Source organism: Taudactylus pleione, unplaced genomic scaffold, assembly GCF_031769625.1.
Source record: "Taudactylus pleione unplaced genomic scaffold, aTauple2 ptg000417l, whole genome shotgun sequence".
NCBI lineage: Eukaryota > Metazoa > Chordata > Amphibia > Anura > Myobatrachidae > Taudactylus > Taudactylus pleione.
The window spans coordinates 398,598-422,483 of NW_028284819.1; the positions used below are offsets into that span (position 1 = coordinate 398,598).

General features: G+C 45.9%; 1 protein-coding gene across 2 annotated transcripts in view; it reads right to left on the minus strand.

Moving 5' to 3' along the window:
* The window catches only part of MAG (myelin associated glycoprotein), a 241,989-nt gene that overhangs the window by 75,468 nt on the left and 142,635 nt on the right, over positions 1 to 23,886 (minus strand). For both annotated transcript variants that reach the window (XM_088447082.1, XM_088447081.1), the window contains exon 7: positions 3,211 to 3,471. In XM_088447082.1, coding sequence (XP_088303208.1) covers positions 3,211 to 3,471 — 261 coding nt within the window. The remainder of the gene's footprint in view (positions 1 to 3,210; positions 3,472 to 23,886) is intronic.

Consider the following 23,886-nt stretch of genomic DNA (forward strand, 5'->3'; position numbering starts at 1 on the left):
TCTAAAGATTGTCAGGTTTGAAAGACTGACTCTGCCAATAAACAAAAGGCAAAATAATATACAGATGGGAAAAGTAGAGCTACTGTTTCTTACTTACAAGAAGGAATTTATATTCTAGTGCAACAAAATGTATTACACAGCCGTGATGTGCGGTGAGGTCAATAGCTGTGGAGGCACACATGGAGATGGGTCTGAGTGCTGGGAGCATGTCTCACCCCCTACTCACTGTAACTCTCCCCTCACTACACTAAGCTTCAGTGTCCATTGATTCTCCTTCCTACATCACTGTGTCTTCTCTTGCTTCTGCTGACTGAGCTCCAATCACTATACACTGCAGTGCACTTCCTGGTCACATGACACATCCAAGGTCTAAATCAGTGCTCAAGGCACATTCAGCGGCATGTCTCTATTAGCTCTCTTTCTGTGCAGCTTACTGCCCATGGTGTAGCCCTGCTCCAGCTCTGCTAGTAGTGTCTGACTATACAGAAGCGAGGCTGAGCTGTTGCTGCCTCATTCTTGTCTCCCTACTGTCCCAGGGAGCTCCAAAAAGCTGGTGGGTGTTAACTATAAATATGATTGCAATAAACAAAGAACATGTATTATTATATTTGTATTATTCTAATAATTTTTATACCAAATTTCAGGAGTATGACTGGGGAGGCTCTGCAATTCCAGAGGATGTTGTCACAGCACCTTTACCATCCTCAGCACCAAGTGATTCTTACATGGAATCTGTGTCATTGAGTGAAGGATCACATATTCAGATGTAAAGAGGCAGAGTCCATGAACCTCCTGCGAGGCTTATTGAGCAGATATGACTCCTAATTTATGAATTATAACTTGCTGTTCTAGAAGGTTTTCATGTTTCAGGTCTATTGGGTTAATGCTTATGTGACGTTAGGAATGTTCATGCTCAGAAACAGTTAACATACTGTCGTGTGTGATTTTACAAATGCGCTACTTGGTTAATTGTAAATTAAATTTAATTTGTCTGAAATATATATATGAAAGGAAGGGTGATGTAGGATCTTATCTATGTATATAGTTGACGTGCATTATCAAGTAGCAGTAATAATATGAGATAGGGTATATTGAAGAATCCATCAGCACAGAAGGACACGTGTCCAGGAAGTAAGGTGATAGAAGGAGAACAGGCATGAGGAGATGAGGTCTTTGGGTCTGATCCACTACGGATCGCAACTATGATTGCAATAGCAATTACACACGCAGTCACACTGATAGTATGGTAAGCCATTGTGATCGCTATGCCACCACAGCACAACATACAGACGCCCACATTACCTAAAACACATCGGTAACCCTTAGCAAGACTCTGAAACCATTGCGTAACATGGAGTAACATCGCAGCCTCACGCACACTTGCACAAGCTCTGACCTTACTCAGGAATTGCTAACTTCATTGCTCACTATGAGTAGTCAGGCTGCGTAAGGCATTGCAGTGGAGAATTTATGCACACCCTTGCAATGGCATTTGAATGCACTGGCAGGTCTGCGTTTCGCCGACCACCCCCGTCACCTTCCACAAACACCACTTCTTGTCAATAACTCTGCGATGGGTCTGCGTGGCCACTGCCATCGCAGTCCGGACCGCAGTGGCTGGTTCGCGCACGCACACTGCAGTGCATGCGCAAAATGCAACAATCAGCCGATTGCGTGCATAATCACTGTTGTGATCGATAGTGAATCAGGCCCTTTGTCTACCTGTAATGATGCATGTATTATCACCAAGAAATAAAATATATAATCAACATACTGGATGCTTCATTGCTATAAGGAAGGTAATATCGGAACAAAATACAATGTATCTAGCACTTATTCTGCATCAAGCCTGTATCCCTATCCCCTAACCCAGGGGTCTTCAAACTTTAAGGCAGTGTGGGCCACATAAGAAAATTCAATGAAGCCGAGGGTCCTAAGCTATACTGCGGTATTTAACTCTGCCCCCCTCCTCACACAATTATGACTCATAATTTCCCCCTCCTACAGTTTTAATGATGTCCCATAACTGCCCCCCTCTGCAGTGCCCTCAGTAGTGCCCCTTATACAGTGCGGCCAGTAGTGATCCCCCCTATGCAGTGTCCCCAGTAGTAGTCCCCTCTATGCAGTGCCCCCAGTAGTGGTCCCCTTATGCAGGCCCTCAGTAGTGATGTCCCCTCGAAGTAGTAGTCCTCCACCAGCAATGCAGACAAACACACACATAAAGAAGAAAAAAAGCCACTTACCTGAATTCCCGCTCCTGCTACCATCTGCTCCTCCGTCCTCCTGGGCCAGCCCGCTTTGAATTATGAGAGAGACGTCATGATGTCTCTCCCATTACCCACTGTGGTAACCGTAAGATGGAGCTCATGAGTGAGCTCTAGCCCGGCTCCTGCAGTGGGCGCAGCAGCCAATGAGAGTCTGTCTGACTCTCATTGGCTGGCTGTCAAAACAAACACACTCTTGCGGTAAGAGCTGCCCTTTGCAAAGCAGCTCACACCGGATGAGGGGGTTTTTGTGGGTCTTCGCCCCCTACAAGCCCCAGGAGCTTCCTGCTGGTGACCTCTGCAGGAAGTCTCGAGCTCCTCGTCCTCCTCCCAGGAGGAGCAGTGAGGCGGCAAGCAGCGGATGCAGTAAAAACCCCATAGGGTAACGCCAGAAAAACCTGGCTTTACCCTCTGCACCGAAAATAGGGCGGCCTGGGATTAGTACATATGAAAATGCAGTAAAAACCCTGAAAATTGGGTTTTTACCACATTTTTCCCGACCCTAGTCTAATTTCATACCCAAGAAATGTAGGCGTTTGGTGTTTCACCCAAGACCAGATTAACTGATAAACACATATTAATAGAACTTACTTAATTAATACTCCATTGGTTCTACCGCTATATGTCACTATTACATCTACACCACAGAGCACCTGCCCCATGTTCCCAGGTATTTCTGTACTGTGCTTGTGCAAATCTTTGGGAGCCCCATTTTCCAATGATTTGTGTAATGCTGGACTTCAAAGAAGTATTTATAATATATGGGAGCAGGATATGTGGTGTGGACCCCTCTGGACCCAGAGGCTCACGTGCACCGAACACCCTGCACACATTATAGATACGCCACTGCCTGGAGACACTGAATAGTAATGAACTTCCCAGTGATGGAATTGTCCTCAGCCTCACCCAGTAGCTTTTCTTTTTTGCCTGATGAAGAAACACTTACATACAACGGTGAGGTTAAAGGAGCTATTGCTGTGTCCATACTGGTTCTCAGCCAGGCACCAGTATTCCCCGTCATGCTCATGAGTGACCGAAGGGATTTCTAGCACAAGGTCATTCTGGAAGATGACGGAATTAAGAACTTGTTTGTCTTTCACGATGGAGATGATTGGATCAGGGTTCCCCTGTGTGTTACATGTTATGGAGACCGCCTCTCCTTCCACCACTACCATCGACGTATTCACTGATGGCTTCCAGGGGGCATCTGAAAGATAATAATGTCACATTGTTATTTCCCTCCCAACAACTTTCTGACTATTAATAAAGTGTTGCAAATGAAATACAAGCTGAGGGGGAACAAATGCTAGCAGATTCGGTCACTCAACCCAAGAGCTGAACAACAAAATCATTCCTCAGCTTGGCTACACCCAAGGGTGGCAGAAACAGGTGACATCTGGTGATTTTGCTCTTGGGGAGAGCGACTGGAACCCTTCTGGCTTCATCACATGCAGCACATACAGGCTAATAGATGTCCCCAACAGAATCGGTATGTATGGCCGCCGGACCTCACCCCGGTGGATGAAATCCCGACACTGGAAGGCCGGCAGGTGGGTAACTACCGTAACCCTCCCCTCTCCCCCTCTAACTCTAACCATCTCTTAGGGGTGCCTAACCCTAAATTCCCCCCCGAGGTGTCTAAACCTCACCCTCCCACCCCATACCCTAAACCTCCCGGGGGGGTTCCTAAACCCTAACCTCCCCCCAGTGGTGCCTGACCCTAACCACCCCCTTCCCCTATCCTAATCCTCCAGGGGGTGTGCCTAACCATAAGTCCTCCTGGGAGTTCCTTTAACTAACCCTCCCCCCTCGCGGCTATGAGATCTCCGACGCCCGGCTCACCTACGTTCAGTATGCCTGGCGTGAGGATAATAATAGGCGTCAGTATTTAGATGCCTATCATTAGTCCCATGCCGGGATTTCACTGTCGTGAAGCCGGCGGTCGGTACTTCGACCGTCGGCTTCCTGACTACATCCTGTCCCCAACAGCCAATAATTCTGCATATACACTGTGCTCTTTGCCCATTGGTGAATTTTGGCTGTATCATTCGATTGCATGTAGCCATCTTCACTGGCAAAAGCCATTGGTATTGCCCTTTAAATGATTGCCACATTAAAAATACAGGCTGACGCGCTAGAATCGTACCCTGACTGCATCTTGCACCCATGAGAGTCAGCTAAGTAAGTAGTAGATCCTTATCTGGAAAGTGCAATTTTGTAAAGGGGTTATATGTTTGGGCAGACTTGGGGGGTGCGCGTCCTAACTTGAAGCTTTTAAGCCTCAATGTTGAAATAAAGCTGATCAGTATTTGTATCATATTGCACACGCAGAACCACTGTTTTCCCTGTATGGAATAAAATTAAATAAATTATATATATATATACACACACACATACACTTATCTGTAGGTGCAGCATACAGACCAACCCTTTCCAGCGTTCAGTGAAGTCAACGGTTAAATGATTTGTTACGTTTTCAAAATGCAATAAAGTATTGAAGCGTTGAATCCACTGAACGCTGGAAAGGGTTGGACTGTATTCCTGGAGTGCCACACCTGTATGTGTATAATATATATTAATTAATTTTCTGTGAGGGCACTCGGCTCAGTAAGTTTTTTATTAGGGAGTGTCTGACTGTGGTTGTTATATATATTTATATATTTTTTTTTTATTTATTTTTTTAGCCACAAAATGCATAAAAGGTCAAAGTTCAAATTTATTCACAAAAACTATTCATTAAAATACAATCACAATTAAATTTATCATATATAAGTGTTCCACGGCCATGATCCAGCCCAGTGATTTTAATCAATTGCAGTCCTATACATACAAATATAGCTGCAGCCTGCATAGGTAAGCGCAGGGGGGTTCCCGTTGCCTGGAAACCCTCCTCACCAACCCACACCATGACCACAATAGAAACAGTAATATAATAGAATTTTACTAGTGATGCATGTTCTTCTCAGTATCACAAATGAAATAATTAGCACCACCTATGGATCTTTTAACATGTGTCAGCCAGTAATAAATACACCTATGCACCAACTAGGAGATCTGGAAAGCATGCACTCAGGGCCGGCTCTACCTATATGTCGGGTACACGGCAGCGCAGAGCGCCAGACAGAGGAGGGCACCGCAGCAGTCACAGACAGTGAGTTATTCAGTAGTCCCAATGAGAGCCCTGTGGGCAAGCATGCGCCTGATCGAGCTGCGCTGTCTAGTGAGTGAAAGGACTAGGCGGCGGGCTGTGGCTGGGACTGATCTCCTTCTTCTCCAGGTCCTCCCACAGTGCGCAGATATGCAGGCCCGCCAAGAGCCGCAGCAGGCCCGGGTAACGGGGTGTGACCTAATCGCGGGAGGCATGGCCACATACAGGGGATAGAGAGTTAAAGTGATCATCTGTTTCCAAGGTGTTGTCAGGTTGTGGGATTCCTAAATTGCTCATTATTTCAAATCTGATTCCATTTGGGTCACATGTTCTGAACTTCCTATGGATCACAAACCTCTAGTATAAAGCCTGTTACTAACTGTGTCTCAGTGTCTGTGCAACATTATTTTCAGGTCTTTCTTGGACTCCTGCCAGATCCCTGCTGTGCCTGTGGGTTGCTGTGGACTTTGCTATATCTCCGCTCATGTTCCAGCTAAACTTCTGAGGCCAGTTGCCAGCTTCACTACAGAGCTCAGAATAACCATTGCCTAAGTATTGCTTTCTGCTCCACTGCTGTGGTTTCACCTTTTGCTGCACTATTTACTTTGCCTGTTGTCTCTTACTCCTGTGGACATCAAACCCATCTTCATTACAGTTGTCAACTGCACCATTACCGTTATCATCACCGCATCGCGGGGCTCAACCTCGTTCCGGATTCTAGTTACACTGCAGGGCTTAACCCTGTTCCGGAACCACACCGCTTCACAGGGCTCAACCCTGCTTCAACCTTCATTGCATCGTGGGGCTCAACCCCGCTCCGGATTCTAGTTACACTGCAGGGCTCAACCCTGTTCTGGAACCTCACCGCATCACAGGGCTCAACCCTGCTTCAACCTCATCGCATCACAGGGCTCAACCCTGCCCTGACCACTGCATCACAGGGGTTAACCCTGCTCCGACCTCATTGTATCACAGGGCTCAACCCTGCTCCGACCTCATCGCATCACAGGGCTCCACCCTGCTCCAACCTCATTGCATCACAGGGCTCAACCCTGCTCCGACCTCATCGCATCACAGAGCTCAACCCTGCTCCAACCTCACTGCATCACAGGGCTCAACCCTGCTCCGTCTTTCACTGCATCACAGGGCTCACTCTGCTCTGTATCTCCATCACTACAGGGTTCCACCCTGGTGAAGCTCCTCTATACCATCCTGAGGTGTTAGCCTCATACTGGACTCGGGGTTCCCTACCATATTAGCTCTTCTGTGTTAAAGACTATATGGGGGGTTTTCTCCTATACTCATTATTGCTTATGTGAACCTCTGTGTTGTTGAGACTTTATGTTAGACGTTGCTATTATATTTCTCTCTGTGAATAAATTCAATTTACTTTTATTCCGTGCTACCGAGATTTCATGAAAAGGTCATTCCTAAAGCCACCCCAGTTTATTGTGCCTAGTAGGCCTGCCTCCTCCCAGAAGTCTCAAGTGTCGGCAGACCTTTAGGTCCGTGTGCACAGACCTAAAAATGAATCTGGATCTGAAACAGGCTACTGGGGTACTGTCACAGTTGGTGCTAGTGAGTTACCTGTATCAGGTGATGAACTGGAATCACTGGAGGCCGGCTGGACTGGAACCATGGGTAATATGAATAGCTCTTTTAATGTAAGAAGTGGGTAGCAGTGAGAACTGCCTTTGGTGATGAGTGACTGGAACTGGAAACTTGAGACGTTGGAATGAGACCAGAAGGAACTTGGAGGGACCGGACTGGGACCGGCAGGTAGACTGACTGAGATGGTTGGGGTATCAGCAGATGAGCTTGCAGATGGATGGTAGCTCGGAAGCTACTTGGTGCAGCTAATGAGCTGTGAGGTGAGTGGACTTGGAGGAACCGGACTGGGACCGGCAGGAAGGCTGACTGAGCTGGTCGGGTTATTAGTAGATGGGCTTGCAGATGGATGGTAGCGTGGAAGCTACTTGTTGTGGCTTGGGAAGCCGTGGGTAGATGTTGGTAGCTGGGTGGCTACGTGGAGCGGCTGGATAGCCGTGGGTAGATTGTGGTAGCTGGATAGCTACGTGGAGCAGCTGGATAGCCGTAGGTGGACGCTGGTAGCTGGGTGGCTACGTGGAGTGGCCGTATTGCCGTGAGTAGACGCTGGTAGCTGGGTGGCTACGTGGAGCAGCTGGATAGCCGTAGGTAGACGCTGGTAGCTGGGTAGCTACGTGGAGTGGCTGGATAGCCGTGGGTAGACGCTGGTAGCTGGGTGACTACTTGGAGCGGTTTGGGAGCCGTTGGTGAGAGATGGTAGCGTGGAAGCTACTTGGTGCGTCCTGGAAGCCGTGGGTGAGAGATGGTAGCGTGGAAGCTACTTGGTGTGGCCTGGGAGCCGTGTGGAGAAACTGGTAGCGTGGAAGCTACATGGAGCGGCCTGGGAGCCGTAGGTGAGAGATGGTAGCGTGGAAGCTACTTGGTGTGGCCTGGGAGCCGTGGGTGAGAGATGGTAGCGTGGAAACTACTTGGTGCGGCCTGGGAGCCGTGTGGAGAAACTGGTAGCATGGAAGCTACGTGGAGCGGCCTGGGAGCCGTAGGTGAGAGATGGTAGCGTGGAAGCTACGTGGAGTGGCCTGGGAGCCGTAGGTGAGAGATGGTAGCATGGAAGCTATGTGGAGCGGCCTGGGAGCCGTAGGTGAGAGATGGTAGTGTGGAAGCTACTTGGTGCGGCCTGGGAGCTGTGGGTGAGAGATGGTAGCGTGGATAGCTGAACGCAGCAGGCTTACGGATAGCACTGTCTAGGAACCAGCAGGAGCCTGGGACATACTGGTACTCAGAGGTACAGCTATAGCACAAGTTGTACACCACGGGATGTAACGAGATGTTCAAGCACTGAGTGCTATTAGAGGAGGATCTATATACCTAGAGTCTGGCAGCGATTGGTGGATACAGACAGGTGGTCTGGCAGTGGCATTCAGAGTGGAGCAAGGCACAACATGCAGAGGGAGTAATCATCTCTGCAGCCCTTGAGAATCAGGACCACACCTGTGATTCCAATTAAGACTAGCAATGCTCACAGACAGGGCAGAGTCCAGGTGATTAATCAGTGTGGGGAGGAGAGCAGTCTGCACACACAGGGTTGTCACAGCCAGCATGATTCAGCCAAAGCAGATCTCCCAGGGGAACTACAAACACAGATCCATGGAGCAGCTGGCAGAGGTAAGTCACAAAAGGTAAAAACTAGCCAGGATTGTGACAGGTACAGGTGCTTCAGGGTTTGACCGCTCGTTTGGAAGTACACACGTCTTGATAAACTTAAGATTCCTGTTGCAAGTACTTCAGGAATTTCTGCTTCTCATTTACGTTTACCGACTCCTACCTCTTATGATGGTAATCCAAAAACATGTAGAGGATTTCTCAACCAATGTGAGATTCATTTTGAATTATTACCTCAAAGTTTTACCACCTCTCATGTTAAAGTGGTTTATATTATGTCATTATTGTCTGGTGCTGCTCTTGAGTGGGCCTCTCCTATATGGGAGAGAAATGATGCCTTAATGTCTAATTACCAAGCTTTTGTTTCTACTTTCAAAAGGATATTTGACGAACCTGGAAGATCAGTGGCCGCATCTGTGGATATTTTGCGAGTAAAGCGAGGAACAGCTCCAGTTGGTCAGTATGTGGTTCGTTTTCAAACTATAGCCGCAGAATTTAAATGGAATAATGAGGCATTAAGAGCAGCATATTGGAATGGTCTTTCTGAGAGACTTAAAGATGAGTTGGTGACTCAGGATCTTCCTGAGAATTTGGATGAGTTCATTTAATTGACTATTAAAATTGATCTGCGTATGCGAGAACGAGGGGTTCAGAGGAGTCGCTCTGAGTGTTCTAAAATTTCTCTTTCTCAGTCTGGCTCTTTTCATAATACATCTGATGAGCCTATGCAAATTAATAAAGCTAAATTGTCTGAAGTTGAGAAGCAACGTAGGAGGTGTTCTAATTTGTGCTTGTATTGTGCATCCTCAGAACATTTCTTGGCTAATTGTCCAATAAGGCCGGGAAAACGATTGTCCCTAGTTGATGGAGGGGAAGTCAAACTAATGGTACTTTCTAAAGTTTCCCCCAAAAAGGATTGTTTAATTTCTGTTAGCATTCCTGATTTTGGTTCTTCGTGTCAAGAGTTTTCTGCATTGCTAGATTCTGGAGCAGCTGGCAATTTTATTTCATTGTCTTTGGTTCAGAAATTTTAAATTCCTGTTGTCAAATTAACCTGTTCTTTTTCCCTTTCTGCAGTTAATGGGACTAGAATTTCTAATAGATATGTTACGCATCAAACAAAGTCTATGAAGTTGAGGGTAGGTGCTTTGCATGAAGAAAGTTTAGAGTTTTTGGTATTACCCATTTCTATGTATGATATCGTTCTTGGTTTACCATGGTTAACTCTTCAAAACCCTCATATTGATTGGACTTTTTCACAAATTCTTTCTTGGAGTCCTAAATGCAAATTAAATTGTTGGATTCCTGTGGTACGATTGGCTGAAGTGAAAGTAGATGTTCCACCTTCTCTCCCACAGCCTTATCATGAATTTGCTGATGTCTTTTCTGAGCAGGCGGCAGACGAACTTCCACCGCATCGTCCCTGGGATTGTCCTATTGAACCTATTCTTGGTAAAATGCCACCCAAAGGTCGAGTATACCCTCTCTCTGTTCCTGAGACTCAAGCCATGTCGGAATATGTGCAAGATAACCTACAAAAGGGGTTTTTCAGGCCTTCTTCATCTCCCGCTGGAGCGGGTCTCTTTTTTGTAAAGAAAAAAGATGGTGGTCTTCATCCATGTATCGACTTTAGAGGTCTAAATGAGATCACGGTAAAACAAAAATATCCTTTGCCTCTCATTACAGAATTGTTTGACAGAGTTAAGGGTTCTCGACTGTTTTCCAAACTTGATCTAAAGGGAGCTTACAATTTTATCAGAGTTAAAGAGGGTGATGAGTGGAAAACTGCGTTTAATACATGAGATGGCCATTATGAGAACCTCGTCATGCCTTTTGGTTTATGTAATGCTCCTGCAGTGTTCCAGGAGTTTGTGAATGAAATTTTCCGAGATATACTTTATCAGTTTGTTATTGTTTATCTTGATGATATTTTGATTTTTTTCCAGGAATCTTTCTGATCATCGTACCCATGTTAAAGAGGTATTAAGTCGTGGATGTCTCCACTTATGGAGTTGGGGCTATTTTGTCTCAAGTGGCTGCAGATGGGAGAACAGTGTCTTGTGGATTTTTTTCACGAAAGTTTTCTAGTGCTGAGAGTAATTACTCCATCAGGGACCAAGAGTTGTTAGCTATTAAGTTAGCTTTGGAGGAATGGAGATATTTATTACAAGGTGCAAAGCATCCTGTTACTATTTTTACAGACCATAAAAATTTGTTGTATTTGAAAACTGCCCATTGTCTGAACCCACGACAAGCTCGTTGGGCACTCTTTTTTTGTCGCTTTGATTTTGTCCTCAGGTATCGTCCAGATTCATTGAATAAAAAGGCAGGTGCACTTTCATGCTCAATGTTGGAAGAGAAAGAACAAAATGAGGATCAAAGGTACCCTATAATAAACCCTCTGGCTTTCTCTTCAATTTCCATCTCTCCTGATCCTCCTCCTGGGAAGATATTTGTGGCACCAGAGTTACGAGGTAAACTTCTTTCCTGGGCTCATAATTCTCGTTTCTCTGGATATCCAGGGGTTCGTAAAATGTACTAATTTTTGCAATGTTCCAACTGGTGGTTTTCCATGAAAAAATATGTCCAAGAGTTTATACGTTCTTGTTCTAAGTGTGTACAACTTAAGTCCTCCCAGCAGTCTCCAGTTGGTCCTATCCATCCACTATCCATTTCCACCCAACCATGGACCCATCTTTCCATGGATTTAATTACAGATCTTCCTGAGTCTAGGGGGTGTACAGTAATTAGGGTAGTGGTGGATCGTTTTACCAAGATGGCTCATTTTTGTCCTTTGGCTCGAATTCCATCAGCCCCCAAATTAGCACAAATATTTATCAAAGAGATATTTCGTCTTCATGGACTTCCTTCTGAGATAGGGTCTGATCGGGTGTCCAGTTTGTTGCTCGGTTTTGGAGGGCTTTATCTTCATCATTGCAAATTAAATTACAGTTTTCTTCTGCATATCACCCTCAGTCAAATGGACAAACCGAAAGAGTGAACCAGGAGTTGGAGACCTTCTTGAAAATGTATATTTCTTCTTCTCAAGATGATTGGATGGATTTTTTGCCTTGGGCTGAGTTTGCTCATAACTTTCTTTATTCGTCTGCTACAGGTGTAAGTCCTTTTTTTGCCAACTCTGGTCGGCATCCTCGAGTTCCTGAGCTTTAACCAATTCCTACAGTGGACGTTCCAGCAGCCAAAGCTACCCTCCAACATTTTTCTGGAATTTGGAGACAGGTACATAAATGTCTTAGGAAAGCCTCTCATAATTATAAGGTCTTTGCTGATAGAAAATGTTTGGCTGTTCCTAAATATTCTGTTGGGGATCGTGTCTGGTTGTCTACTAGAAATCTTCGACTTAAAGTACCTACTATGAAGCTTGCTCCCCGGTATATTGGTCCTTTTCGTATTATAAAAATTATCAACCCAGTGGCATGTAAGTTCCAGTTACCTCCAACTGTGCGTGTACCTAACTCCTTTCATGTCTCCTTGCTTAGACCATTGATTCTTAATCAATTTCATGACAGCTTGCCTAAAGTACCTCCCATAACAACTGCTCGAGGTGTGGAGTTTGAGATCAATAAGATTCTGGATTCATGTAAGCATCAAAATCAATTACAATCCCTTGTAGACTGGAAGGGTTACAGCCCAGAGGAGAGATCTTGGGTTAAAGACTCTGATGTCCATGCTCCTAAGTGGATACGTAATTTTCATGCTAAATTCCCTTTTTAAAACTGGTGGGTGTTCGGAGACCACCCAAAAAGGGGGGGGGGGTACTGTCAGGACTGCGACTATTTCAGTACATAAAGATAGATTACTTTTTCCAAAGTTCCTTTGTGGTCGTTGGAGGAGCTATCCTGCTTGCTGGCATTCTTCACATACAGGGGATAGAGAGTTAAAGTGATCATCTGTTTCCAAGGTGTTGTCAAGTTGTGGGATTCCTAGATTGCTCATTATTTCAAACCTGATTGCATTTGGGTCACATGTTCTGAACTTCCTATGGATCACAGACCTCTAGTATAAAGCCTGTTACTAACTGTGTCTCAGTGTCTGTGCAACGTTACTTTCAGGTCTTGCTTGGACTCCTGCCAGATCCCTGCTGTGCCTGTGGGTTGCTGTGGACTTTGCTATATCTCCGCTCATGTTCCAACTAAACTTCTGATGCCAGTTACCAGCCGCACTACAGAGCTCAGCATAGCCATTGCCTAAGTATTGCTTTCTGCTCCACTGCTGTGGTTTCAGCTTTTGCTGCACTATTTACTTTGCCTGTTGTCTCTTACTCCTGTGGACATCGAACCCATCTTCATTACAGTTCTGGAATCACACCACTTCACAGGGCTCAACCCTGCTTCAACCTTCATTGCATCGCGGGGCTCAACCCCGCTCTGGATTCTAGTTACACTGCAGAGCTCAACCCTGTTCCGGAACCTCACCGCATCACAGGGCTCAACCCTGCTTCAACCTCATTGCATCACAGGGCTCAACCCTACTCTGACCTCACCGCATCACAGGGCTCAACCCTGCTCTGACCTCATTGCATCACAGGGCTCAACCCTGCTTCGACCTCATTGCATCACAGGGCTCAACCCTGCTCTGACCTCATTGCATCACAGGGCTCAACCCTGCTCCGACCTCATCGCATCACAGGGCTCAACCCTGCTCCGACCTCATCGCATCACAGGGCTCAACCCTGCTCCCTGATCAGTCTTAAGGTGCGTACACATGGGATGATTTTCTCCCCGAACGAAAATTGTCCTGTGTGTCCCTGGCAGGGGTGTGCTCAGTGTTGTTAATAATGATTATGTTCAATGCAGGGCTCCCTCCCTCATCCCCGAACATGTTCAACCTGACATTATCATCAGGTTGGACAGGAGGTTCGGTCGATGAATGGCAACTACAGACAGGAGAGCGCATTGGTAGTTGCCGTTCATCGTTTTGACCCTGAAACTGAACGATTTTTTGAATGACTGAATGATAACGACGTCATTATTGTTCCGTCATCCAAGAAATCGACCCGTGTGTATGCACCTTTATAGTGTCCCAGGACCATGATTCAGCCCAGTGATTTTAATGAATTGCAGTCCTGCACATACACATATTTAGCTGACTTATGTAATACAAAAATCATTCTGACTGCCTCTATGGTATTGCTGTAATCCACACAGAGCCGTAACTAGACTTTTTGGTGCCCTGTGCCAAAAGAGAGTATTGCCGCCCCCCCCCATTTTTTAAATAGGGACATAGGATAGTGCACCAGAAAAGACCCATGGCTTCATGGGGAAGAGATAGGGGTACCCCTGGGGCAGCCAGGAGATGCTGGGGATAAAAGAAGAGGAAGCAACAATTAAGAATGATAATAAACAGGAAAATTGACAGACCCAAACAGTGCCCCCTGCCCTGCGGTGCCCTGTGCCACTACCCTGGTTATGGCCCTGAATCCACATAATGTCATCTTGTCATAAGCAATCTTTGTTTGTCGTCTGTTCCATACATGGGTTTGAGTTAAAGCAACTGCTTGTTACACAGGGGAAAGAGCAAATACCCAATTCAATGCTTAACAGGGGTTCCATGCAATACTCACATCCCCGGGTGTGTTTTCATCAGGGATGTGTGGAAAGGGTTGACAAGGGAGGCAGTGCCTCACCTGTCATACACTTTTTACTTCAGAGTTTGGACTATAAAATGATTAGAATAATACAAAGAAGATACTTATAATATTTTCTTACACTGTTTCCTATAAATTTTATAGTCAAAACTCTGGAATATTCCTAAGTATGACAGGAAAGGCTCTGCCTCACCTGCCCGCACATTACTGCTGCTGCTCACCTCTCCCACCGCACTTAGGACCTGATTCAGACCTGCTCACTAGGATGCGATTGCTCGTAGCTGGCCAATATTTGCATTCTGCACATGCGTATGCATCACAATGAGCATGCCCGAACCACTGCGACAGATCAGGAAGCACTCACTCGCCCAGCATAGACAGCCCAGTTGAATGAGTGACAGAAGAGGCCATTTGTGAGTGGTAACAGGGACTGGCCACTAGAAATGGGGGAATGGAGGTACGAACGCAGGCGTGCCTGTGTGTTTCAACGCAATGACGCTGCCTGTGTGTAACAGGCAGCGTCATAGTACAGCTCACCTGGTTGAATTATATACTGAAGTGATCGCAGTGCTTGCGGCCAGGTATAGTCAACCTCAAGCGCTGCGAGCACATCCGATGGTGCTCGATGTACCAATGCTTTCATGCACTTCCAGGAAATGACATGCACAAGTGGGCGTCTTATGAATGGCTGGTGGGCGTCTGCATACACAAAGTGATCGCACGCCAAGACATAGTGGGTGTGCTAATGCCTTGCCGTGCGATTGCCTGCCTTGCTGGGCATGCGCTGGATTTGCATATGCTGGGAGCGAGCGATCGCATCTAGCGAGCACGTCTGAATCAGGTCCTTAGTTGCTGCTGTGGACTGCAATGTGTGTGCACCATGTGCATGCCAGTGAATGAGTGACAGCCTCACCCGCAGCATTGTGCAGCTCCCGGGCTCTGTCTGCACACCCCTCATGGCCAGCGTGCTGCTGCCCTGTATTCTCTTTGCTTGGGCCATGCCCACAGCAGCATGTGTGTATGTGGTGGATGAACACCCAGTGCTTCCTGTGTTTGGACTGGAGACTCGGGCCCTGCTGAACACCTGGGGGGAGGCAGACGTACAGTCAGCCCTCAATGGGACATGGATTGCTAGCTGAACGAGCTGGGCTATGGGCACACCTCGATACAGTGCCACATCAAGTGCTTATAGTGGGAGTAGGCTAGCCTACTAGCTGGCAGACAGGAAGCAGTTTATCATTTCTACCAATTTTCTGTTTATAAGCATCTTCCTTGCTCCTCGGCTTCTCCTGGCCGCCCCTATCTCCTCTGGCTGACTCCCCCTCCATGTGGTCACCTCCCCAAGCACTTTTAGTAACATCATCCTTTATTTAACGTACACATTTTAAAATACCGGCATACCCGGGAGTCGAACCCGCCGCTGATATTTGCTGCATATACACTATAAGTAGCTCTCTTTCTATACCCTCAGCTGGTGATCTTCACTACCAGCTCCAAGCCGGTGATCTTCACTACCAGCTCCAGGCTTGTGCACGGCTGTTCTGATGGACAAATCCTGCTGCAGGTGCAACTTCATCAGCGCTCTCCTACATCTAGCGATGCTGCATAATATTTGTGTATTATCACTGCGGCCATTGATGTCTGGCAGATGTCCGATATATCTGAAAGATATATCGGTCATCTGCTGGTGTGTATGGACCCCCTCGCCCTTACACATACTGCTATTTAAATTAGGAGTGTGCAGCCACTTTTTGTGTTTTGTGTTTTCGTTTTGGATCTAGATCTATCTTCGTGTTTTGGATCTGGATTGGTTTTGCCATAACCACCCTTCCGTAACAGACTTATGGGACACAGGCATATGCTTGGCACTGTTCCTTTGTTGATGCACGTACAGTGCACACAATTCACAAACACAGAAGAAAATGTTTTATTTTTGTTGGAGTGCACTTTGGGGGTTACACCACCCTTTAATGGACAGACGCACGCTTGGTGCTGCTGCTTTGAGGATGCACGTACAGTCCACACTATTCACAAACACAGAAAAAAAAATATTTTTTTGAGTGCACTTTGGGGGTTACAGCACCCTTTAACGGATGAGCCAACCGGCCCTTTACTTATGACACAGGAGCACGTTTGGCGCTGCTCCTTTGTTGATGGACGTGCAGCTACAGCGCACACAATTCACAAACACAGAAAATATTTTTTTATCTTTGTTGGAGTGCACTTTGGGGGCTTACACCACCCTTTAAGAGATGAGCCAGCCGGACCTTTACTTATGGGACACAGGAGCACGCTTTGCGCTGCTCCTTTGTTGATGCATGTGCAGCCACAGTGCACACAATTCACAAACACATAAAATTATTTTTTACTTTGTTTGGAGTGCACTTTGGGGGTTACACCACCCTTTTTAACAGACGAGCCAGCCGGCCCTTTACTTATGACACAGGCGCACGCTTGGTGCTACTTTGTTGATGCATGTGCGGCTACTGAGCACACAATTCACAAACACAAAAAATTTTTTTTTTTTTGGAGTGCACTTTGGGAGTTACAGCACCCTTTAACATACAAGCCAGCCGACCCTTTACTTATGAAACAGGCGCACGCTTGGCGCTGCTCCTTTGTTGACGCACGTGCAGCCACAGTGCACACAATTCACAAACACAGAAAATAATTTTTTATTTTGTTTGGAGTGCACTTTGGGGGTTACAGCACCCTTTAACGGTCAAGCCAGTGGGCCCTTTACTTATGACACAGGTGCATGCTTGGCGTTACTTTGTTGATGCACATGCGGCTACGACGCACACAATTCACAAACACAGAAAAAAAAATAATGTATTTTTTTTGGAGTGCACTTTGGGGGAGCACCCCTGATGCACAGATCAACCCCTGTACAACACTACAGCACCCCTCTAGGACTACAGCCTTTATGGGACACTGCACAACACAGTCCAGCCAGCCCCTATAGACTTTGGAGTGGACACAGCCCCTATGGACAACTGACTGCACAACACAGCCCAGCCAGCCCTTATGACAGCAGCACAACACAGCCCAGCCAGCCCCTATGGACAACAGCAGCACAACACAGCCCAGTCAGCCGGTATGGACTGAGTGGACACAGCCCCTATGGACAACAACAGCACAACAGAGCCCAGCCAGCCCTAGCTCCCACCCTCCCTCTTCACTGTCCACAGCCGAAGTGAGAAATGGCGCAGGCGCAGGGACCTTTTATAGAATCCAAAACCCGCTAGATTCGGAAGGCGGGATGATGATGTTTTGCTACGATTTCAGATCTGAGTCAGGCGGGAAAAATCGAGCCTGACTCGGATACAACTCTGATCGGGGGGGCTCAGGGGGGTTCGGATTTCAGAAATCCGAACCCGCTCATCCCTAATTTAAATACACGCCAAGTTGAGTTGTCAAGCCCGGCACATCGGGCAGATGATTGGTAAGTGTGTATATGGTCGATGGGTTGGCTGAACGGTCGACCCATCGACCTAGTGTGTACCCAACTTAACTCTTGGGAGAGCTTCAAGCAGACCACAATCTCTGTCAATTTGGACATAGATGGTTATCTGCCCCTTTCCTGGTCTGGGCTGACTTCAAAGAGAACAGTGACCATAAACCTCATTCTACACATCAGCCCCTCTGCAGCTCACACCTAGGCCATCTATAGAGCACAGACTTATCCCAGAACCTAGAAACCATTTTTATACATTTCAGATTTTACACACTGAACACACAAGAATATAGTTGCTTTTTCTAGTGATTGCTTTGGGGCCTAATCGCTACAGCGTCACAGACAGAACAGACTTAGGGGTCTATGGAATAATCGCAAGCCTACAGGACTTGGATGGAGATAAGGTACCATCTCTTACAGACAGGGATTTTTGTGGACCCGGGGTGGACACAGAAGTGAAAGCAGGAACAGATTTAAATTGGAAAGTTGGTTGTTTTATATGGATATTAGTAGACATGAAAATATATAGATAGTAACTAGAGTCCCAATGTAAATAAACTTAGAATCGGGGTATGTGGGTGATAGGTCACTGTAGTGGGAGAGAACAAAGTCAATGTCCAGAAAAGTGGCAGAGATGTTTAAAGTGAAATCCAGAAATTATGCAAATATGGCTGAATGAGATATCCTGATATCCTGTAGAATGGCTTGAATGAGATATCCTGATATCCTGTAGAAAGACTTCAATGAGATATCCTTGATGAATGGCTGAACGAGGGGTCACTGACAGATTCAGGACACAGGAGTGGGTAACCTGTGGTAGATAGAGCAGTCACCACCGGACTTAAGGCTGTGGGACTGCTCAGAGTGGTGATGGGAGGTCTGTGGTAGCCGACTTTGCTGACAGGAGGCAAAGGTAGCACCTGAGCAGGAACAAGGCTTAGGAGCACAGGGAACTCTCTCACAGCAAGCTGTGAAACACATTGCACTGGCAACTACAGGGAGCTCCAATCCCCCTTAAGTACCCAGCAGCAGAGCGTGAGTGGCTGGGAGAGATCGCCTGACGCATCAGGATAGGCCCACTATGTTACATGCCCTGAGGCAAGATGGCCACACCCAGACACCCGAAGCATGGTGATTTTTTTAGATTACCCCTGCCAGCAGGACTCACAGACATCAGACCCCCGCAATCACCCAGCGCCAGTCTCAAAGTACCAGCTCCCCTGCTGGAAGGGCCATGCCAAAGCGTCCGCACTAGTAAGCACCGCAGGCTCCTGGGAAGAGATACCCTGGTTGTGACAGTACCCCCCTCCTTTTGGGTTGCCTCAGGACACTCCTTTGGCTTCCCAGGATGGATCAGGTGAAACTCACGGATAAGTCTAGGAGCATGGAGGTCTTTGGCCCTGGTCCAACAGCGTTCCTTCAGACCATAACCTTTCCAATCCAGGAGATACTGCAAGTGACCATGACGAATGCGGGAATCCAGTACCTTTGCCACCTCAAATTCCACCCCCTTTTCAGTTTGGACTATAGGAGGAGAAGGAAGGACGTGAAGAAATTTGTTGAGGATCAAAGGCTTGAGCAAAGATATATGGAAGGAGTTGGGTATTTTTAAGTATGGAGGGAGTTGTAAATGATAGGAGACTGGACTAATAGCTTCTAAGATCGAGAATGGTCCAATGAACCAAGGGACGAATTTCATAGATGGTACCTGAAGACGTAGATTACGGGTGGAGAGCCACACTTGATCCCCTACCTGCATCTTAGAAGCCACTCTATGACTTCTGTCAGCTTGTTTTTTGAATTACAGTGAAGTCTTAGTAAGGGCAGCCCGAACTTGAGACCAAATCAAAGAGAAGTTCCGTACAGTAGTATCCACTGCAGGTACATCAAAAGCAGGCAAGCATCTAAATTCAGGAACACTCAGATGAAGACCGTAGACCACAAAGAAGGGAGATTGTCCAGAGGAAGAATGGTAGGATGTGTTGTGCGCAAATTCGGCCCAGGGGAGAGACTCAGACCAATTGTCCTGGGATGAGGACATGAAGATTTTTAGACAAGTTTTGTGGTCCTGGTTCACCCTCTCAGAAGAACCATTGCTTTGAGGGTGATAAGCTGTGGTAAAGTTAAGTTTAACCTGTAACATGGAGCAGAGCGCCCTCCAAAATTTTTCCACAGCCTGAACCCCCCAGTCTGATACAATTTCTGTTGGAAGTCCATGCAACCTAAATATGTGATGCACAAATAGATGAGCCAAGTCAGGAGCAGATGGTAACTTCTTGAGTGGAATATAGTGAACCATTTTTGAGAAACGATCCACTACCACCCAGATGGTGGTATATCCATTGGAAGGAGGCAAATCCGTTACAAAATCCATGGACAAGTGAGCCATTATCAGCAGAAAATGAATGTGACAGTGCATCAGCTTTTTGATTCAGGACTCCTGGGTGGTACGCTAGGGTAAAGGAGAAGGGAGCAAAGAAGATGGCCTAGCAAGCCAGGCAAGGACTAATACATTGTATGTTTTTCAGAGAAAGAAGATTGCGATGATCTGTGAAGATGGTAAAGGGAAACTTGGTGCCCTCTAAGAGGTGCCGCCATTCCTCCAAGGCCAGTTTCACAGCCAGTAGCTCCTGTTCGCCAATGGCGTCGTTTTTGTCTGCAGGCGAGGACTTCCTCAAGTAGAACCCACAGGGATGGATCCTATTGTCTTCAAATCTGTGAGATAGAATAGTCCCCACTGCCTCAGATACGGCATCTACCTCCAATAAAAAAGGCCTGTTGGTATCTGATTGTCGCAATACTGGTGCTGAAATTAAAGCTTGTTTAAGTAGCTGGAAAGCTGTCTCTGCCTCAGTTGGCCATAAGTAAGAATTGGCACATTTCTGGGTTAAGGCCGTGATGGGAGCCATTAATGAGGAAAAGCCTTTAATGAAGCGTCTAGTAATTGGAGAAGCCAAGGAGTCTCTGGATGGCTTTTAAAGATGTCAGCCGGGACCAATCTAATATAGCCTGGACCTTCTTGGGGTCCATTTCCAACCTAGATCCGGAGATGATATACCCCAAGAAGGGGATGCTTGTGACACTGAAGACACACTTCTCCAATTTACAGTATAGGTGGTTCTTCTTCAACCAAGACAAAACTTTTTTAACATGATGCCGGTGTTCAACGGGAAAAGAAGAAAAAAGAAAAATGTCATCTAAATAGACCACAACCGAGACATGTAGAAGATCTCTAAAGTTCTTTGTTGACGAATCAATGGAAAACTGCAGGTGCGTTGCAAAGCCAGAATGGCATGACCAGATACTTGAAGTGACCATCACGTGTATTGAACACAGTTTTCCACTTGTCACCTGCACGAATTCGGATGAGATTATAGGCACCTCTGAGGTCCAACTTAGAGAATATGGTGGATCCTTTGACTCTGTCAAATAGTTCAGTCATTATTGGAAGAGAGTATCTGTTCTTAACTGTGATGTCATTGAGACCCCTGTAATCAATACATGGTCGGAGGCCTCAATCTTTCTTAGAAACTAAAAAGAAACCCACACCCTCAGGAGATGTAGAAGGTCAGATGAATCCTTTTTCCATATTCTCTTTAATGTATTCCGACATGACAACAGTCTCGTGCAACGACAAAGGATAAATGCGGCCACGAGGGGGTGTCTTTCCAGGCATCAATTTGATTGGACAGTCCCGTTCCCTTTGAGGAGGTAAGATGTTCGCCTGTTTTTCAGAAAAAACATCAGAAAATGATTGATATTCTTCAGGAATTTGTGGTATTTCAGAAGTGACAATGTTTCTTAGAGGTTGAATTTTTGGAAGGCAAGAACCTTGGCACACCTTACTTCAAGAACTTGCATAATCATCCAGTAAATCTTAGGGTTGTGTTTACATAGCCATGGGATCCGAGTATGATATCATGGGATGCCTTGGGTATTATTAAGAAACTGATATAGAAAAAATATGTTGGAGCGCTTGTTTGTGAAGAAAACACATGATACTATAAGATATTTAATAGACAGATCAATAAAAATAGTACAATAAAATAACAATATCAGTGCTTTAAAATTAAACTTTTTAGCTCTTTATGTCAAAACAAGGTATTCTCTTCCTGTGCTTTGGAATATACAAAGATATATAATGTAGAATGTAAGCTCTTGCGAGCAGGGCCCTCTACCCTCTTGTGCTTCTCCCTACTTTAGTTTCATCTACTTCTTACTCACCACTAGGGCACCTAACACTTGGTTGCTTATTCTCTGTTGCTTATCTGGGTGTTATGGTCGCTAATATAGCAATTTATATTATCCATGTCCTGGTTCTGTATTGTATTGTTCTGTAAGTCACTTGTCTACAACTTGTTTATGTACTTTGTAAGGCGCTGCGGAACATTTGTGGTGTCAAATAAATAAATGATAATAATAATATTCCCTGTGTCAGTGTGAGTGGTCCACATAAGAGAAAGAAGTCTTTTTACTCCCAGGTAAAAGTCAACAAGTATAGTATAATTTGTGTTTTCTTCACAAACAAGCACTCCAACATATTTTTTCTATTTCTGTTCATTTAGCACAGGGATGGGGAACCTCCTGCCTGGGGACCTTATAAGGCCCTTGGTATCATTTGGTCTGGCCCTCAAAGCTTTTTTCTGCTAGCCTCATTTGGCTAGCAGGGTGCCTAGAATGGCACACTACAGCCAGAATCTATGCAGCCGTTCTACCTGGAACATCCTCAGGAAGTTCCGGGCATTGCTGTAATCACCGGCGATTGTGGCCCCGCCACCATGTGACATCACGCGGAGGGGGCATGGCCTAAACCAGGCCCGCAAATAATGTTATATATATATCAAAATGGCCCTCGGCAGAAAAAAGGTTCCCCACCCCTGATTTAGCAGGTAGCAGATCCTGCTTGTTTGGAGCTGCCAGTTTGGAAGATATATATATATTTTGATTGGTTGATAGGCGCACCTTACCCCCTTGTTTTCAAGAAACTGATATGTTCAGAATGGAGAGCTCCGATACGAACCTGGAGAGGTTGGGTCTTTCTTAAAACAATTCCACTAAATATGGGTCTACCATTGATAGAGGTTACGGAGATAGCATGGTCCAAGGTGACGCAGGGAGCTTGCAGTTTATCCACCAACTGAAGAGACATAAAGTTCTCTGCTGCCCCAGAATCTAGGAGGACAGACACAAACACAGGACTAGACTTGATATCAAGGGCTACAGACAAGACAGAATAATTTTTCTTTGGGGATGGAAGAATTACTCCTAACTGGGTGTCCCCAAGACTAGTTAGGAACGGGAGTTTCCCGGCTTACGGGTACAGGAAGCCACCAGGTGACCAGTCTCTCCACAATACATACTGTACAGAGATTCTTTCGGAGACATTTCTGTAGTTCCTCTTTAGAGAGACGGGTTCAGTTAACCTGCATGGGTTCTTCATCTGTAGATGAGGGAGGAGAATAAGCAAGAGAGGGGGTAGGAGGAGGTCTAAGGCGCTCCATCTATGTTTCTCCACCTGGCGATCTCTGAAGTGAAGATCTACTTTATTGCATAGCAAGATAAGGTCATTGAGTCTGGTGGGTAAATGACGAGTGGCTAGGTCATCCTTTATGCGATCTGAGAGTCCATGCCAGAAGGCCGATGTCAGGGCTTCCTCGTTCCATTTGAGTTCAGATGCCAATGTCTGGAACTGGATAACATACTGACTGACAGGACGGATTCCTTATTTCAGATGTAAGATACTGTGTGATGCGGAAGTGGTTCTTCCAGGCTAATCAAATATCCTCCTGAATGAAGTTAGACACTCAGAGTAATTATTCAATAGAGGCTCAGATCGTTACCAGAGCGGAGAAACACAGTCTAAGGCTGAACCGGATAATAATGATAAAATATAAACCAAATATAGTCTTACTGGTGCACTCTTAGTTAGATATAAAAAGTAATCAGAAAAGAATAGGTAATTGATGAAAGAAAATAATACTTAACCTTTAATTAATCCATTAAAAAAGAGAGCATGGAAACACACTTCTTAATATCTGAGATCAAAAAACGACACACAAATTAATAAGAATCAATATCAACAATAATTAATTGTTATTTTTGGCGAAAGATCCCCTATGTGAATCATAAATACTTATACCCCTTTTACACCGGAGCTAAAACCCGGGTTTTTGAAGGGTTAACCCGGGCAGCTCCCTGGTGT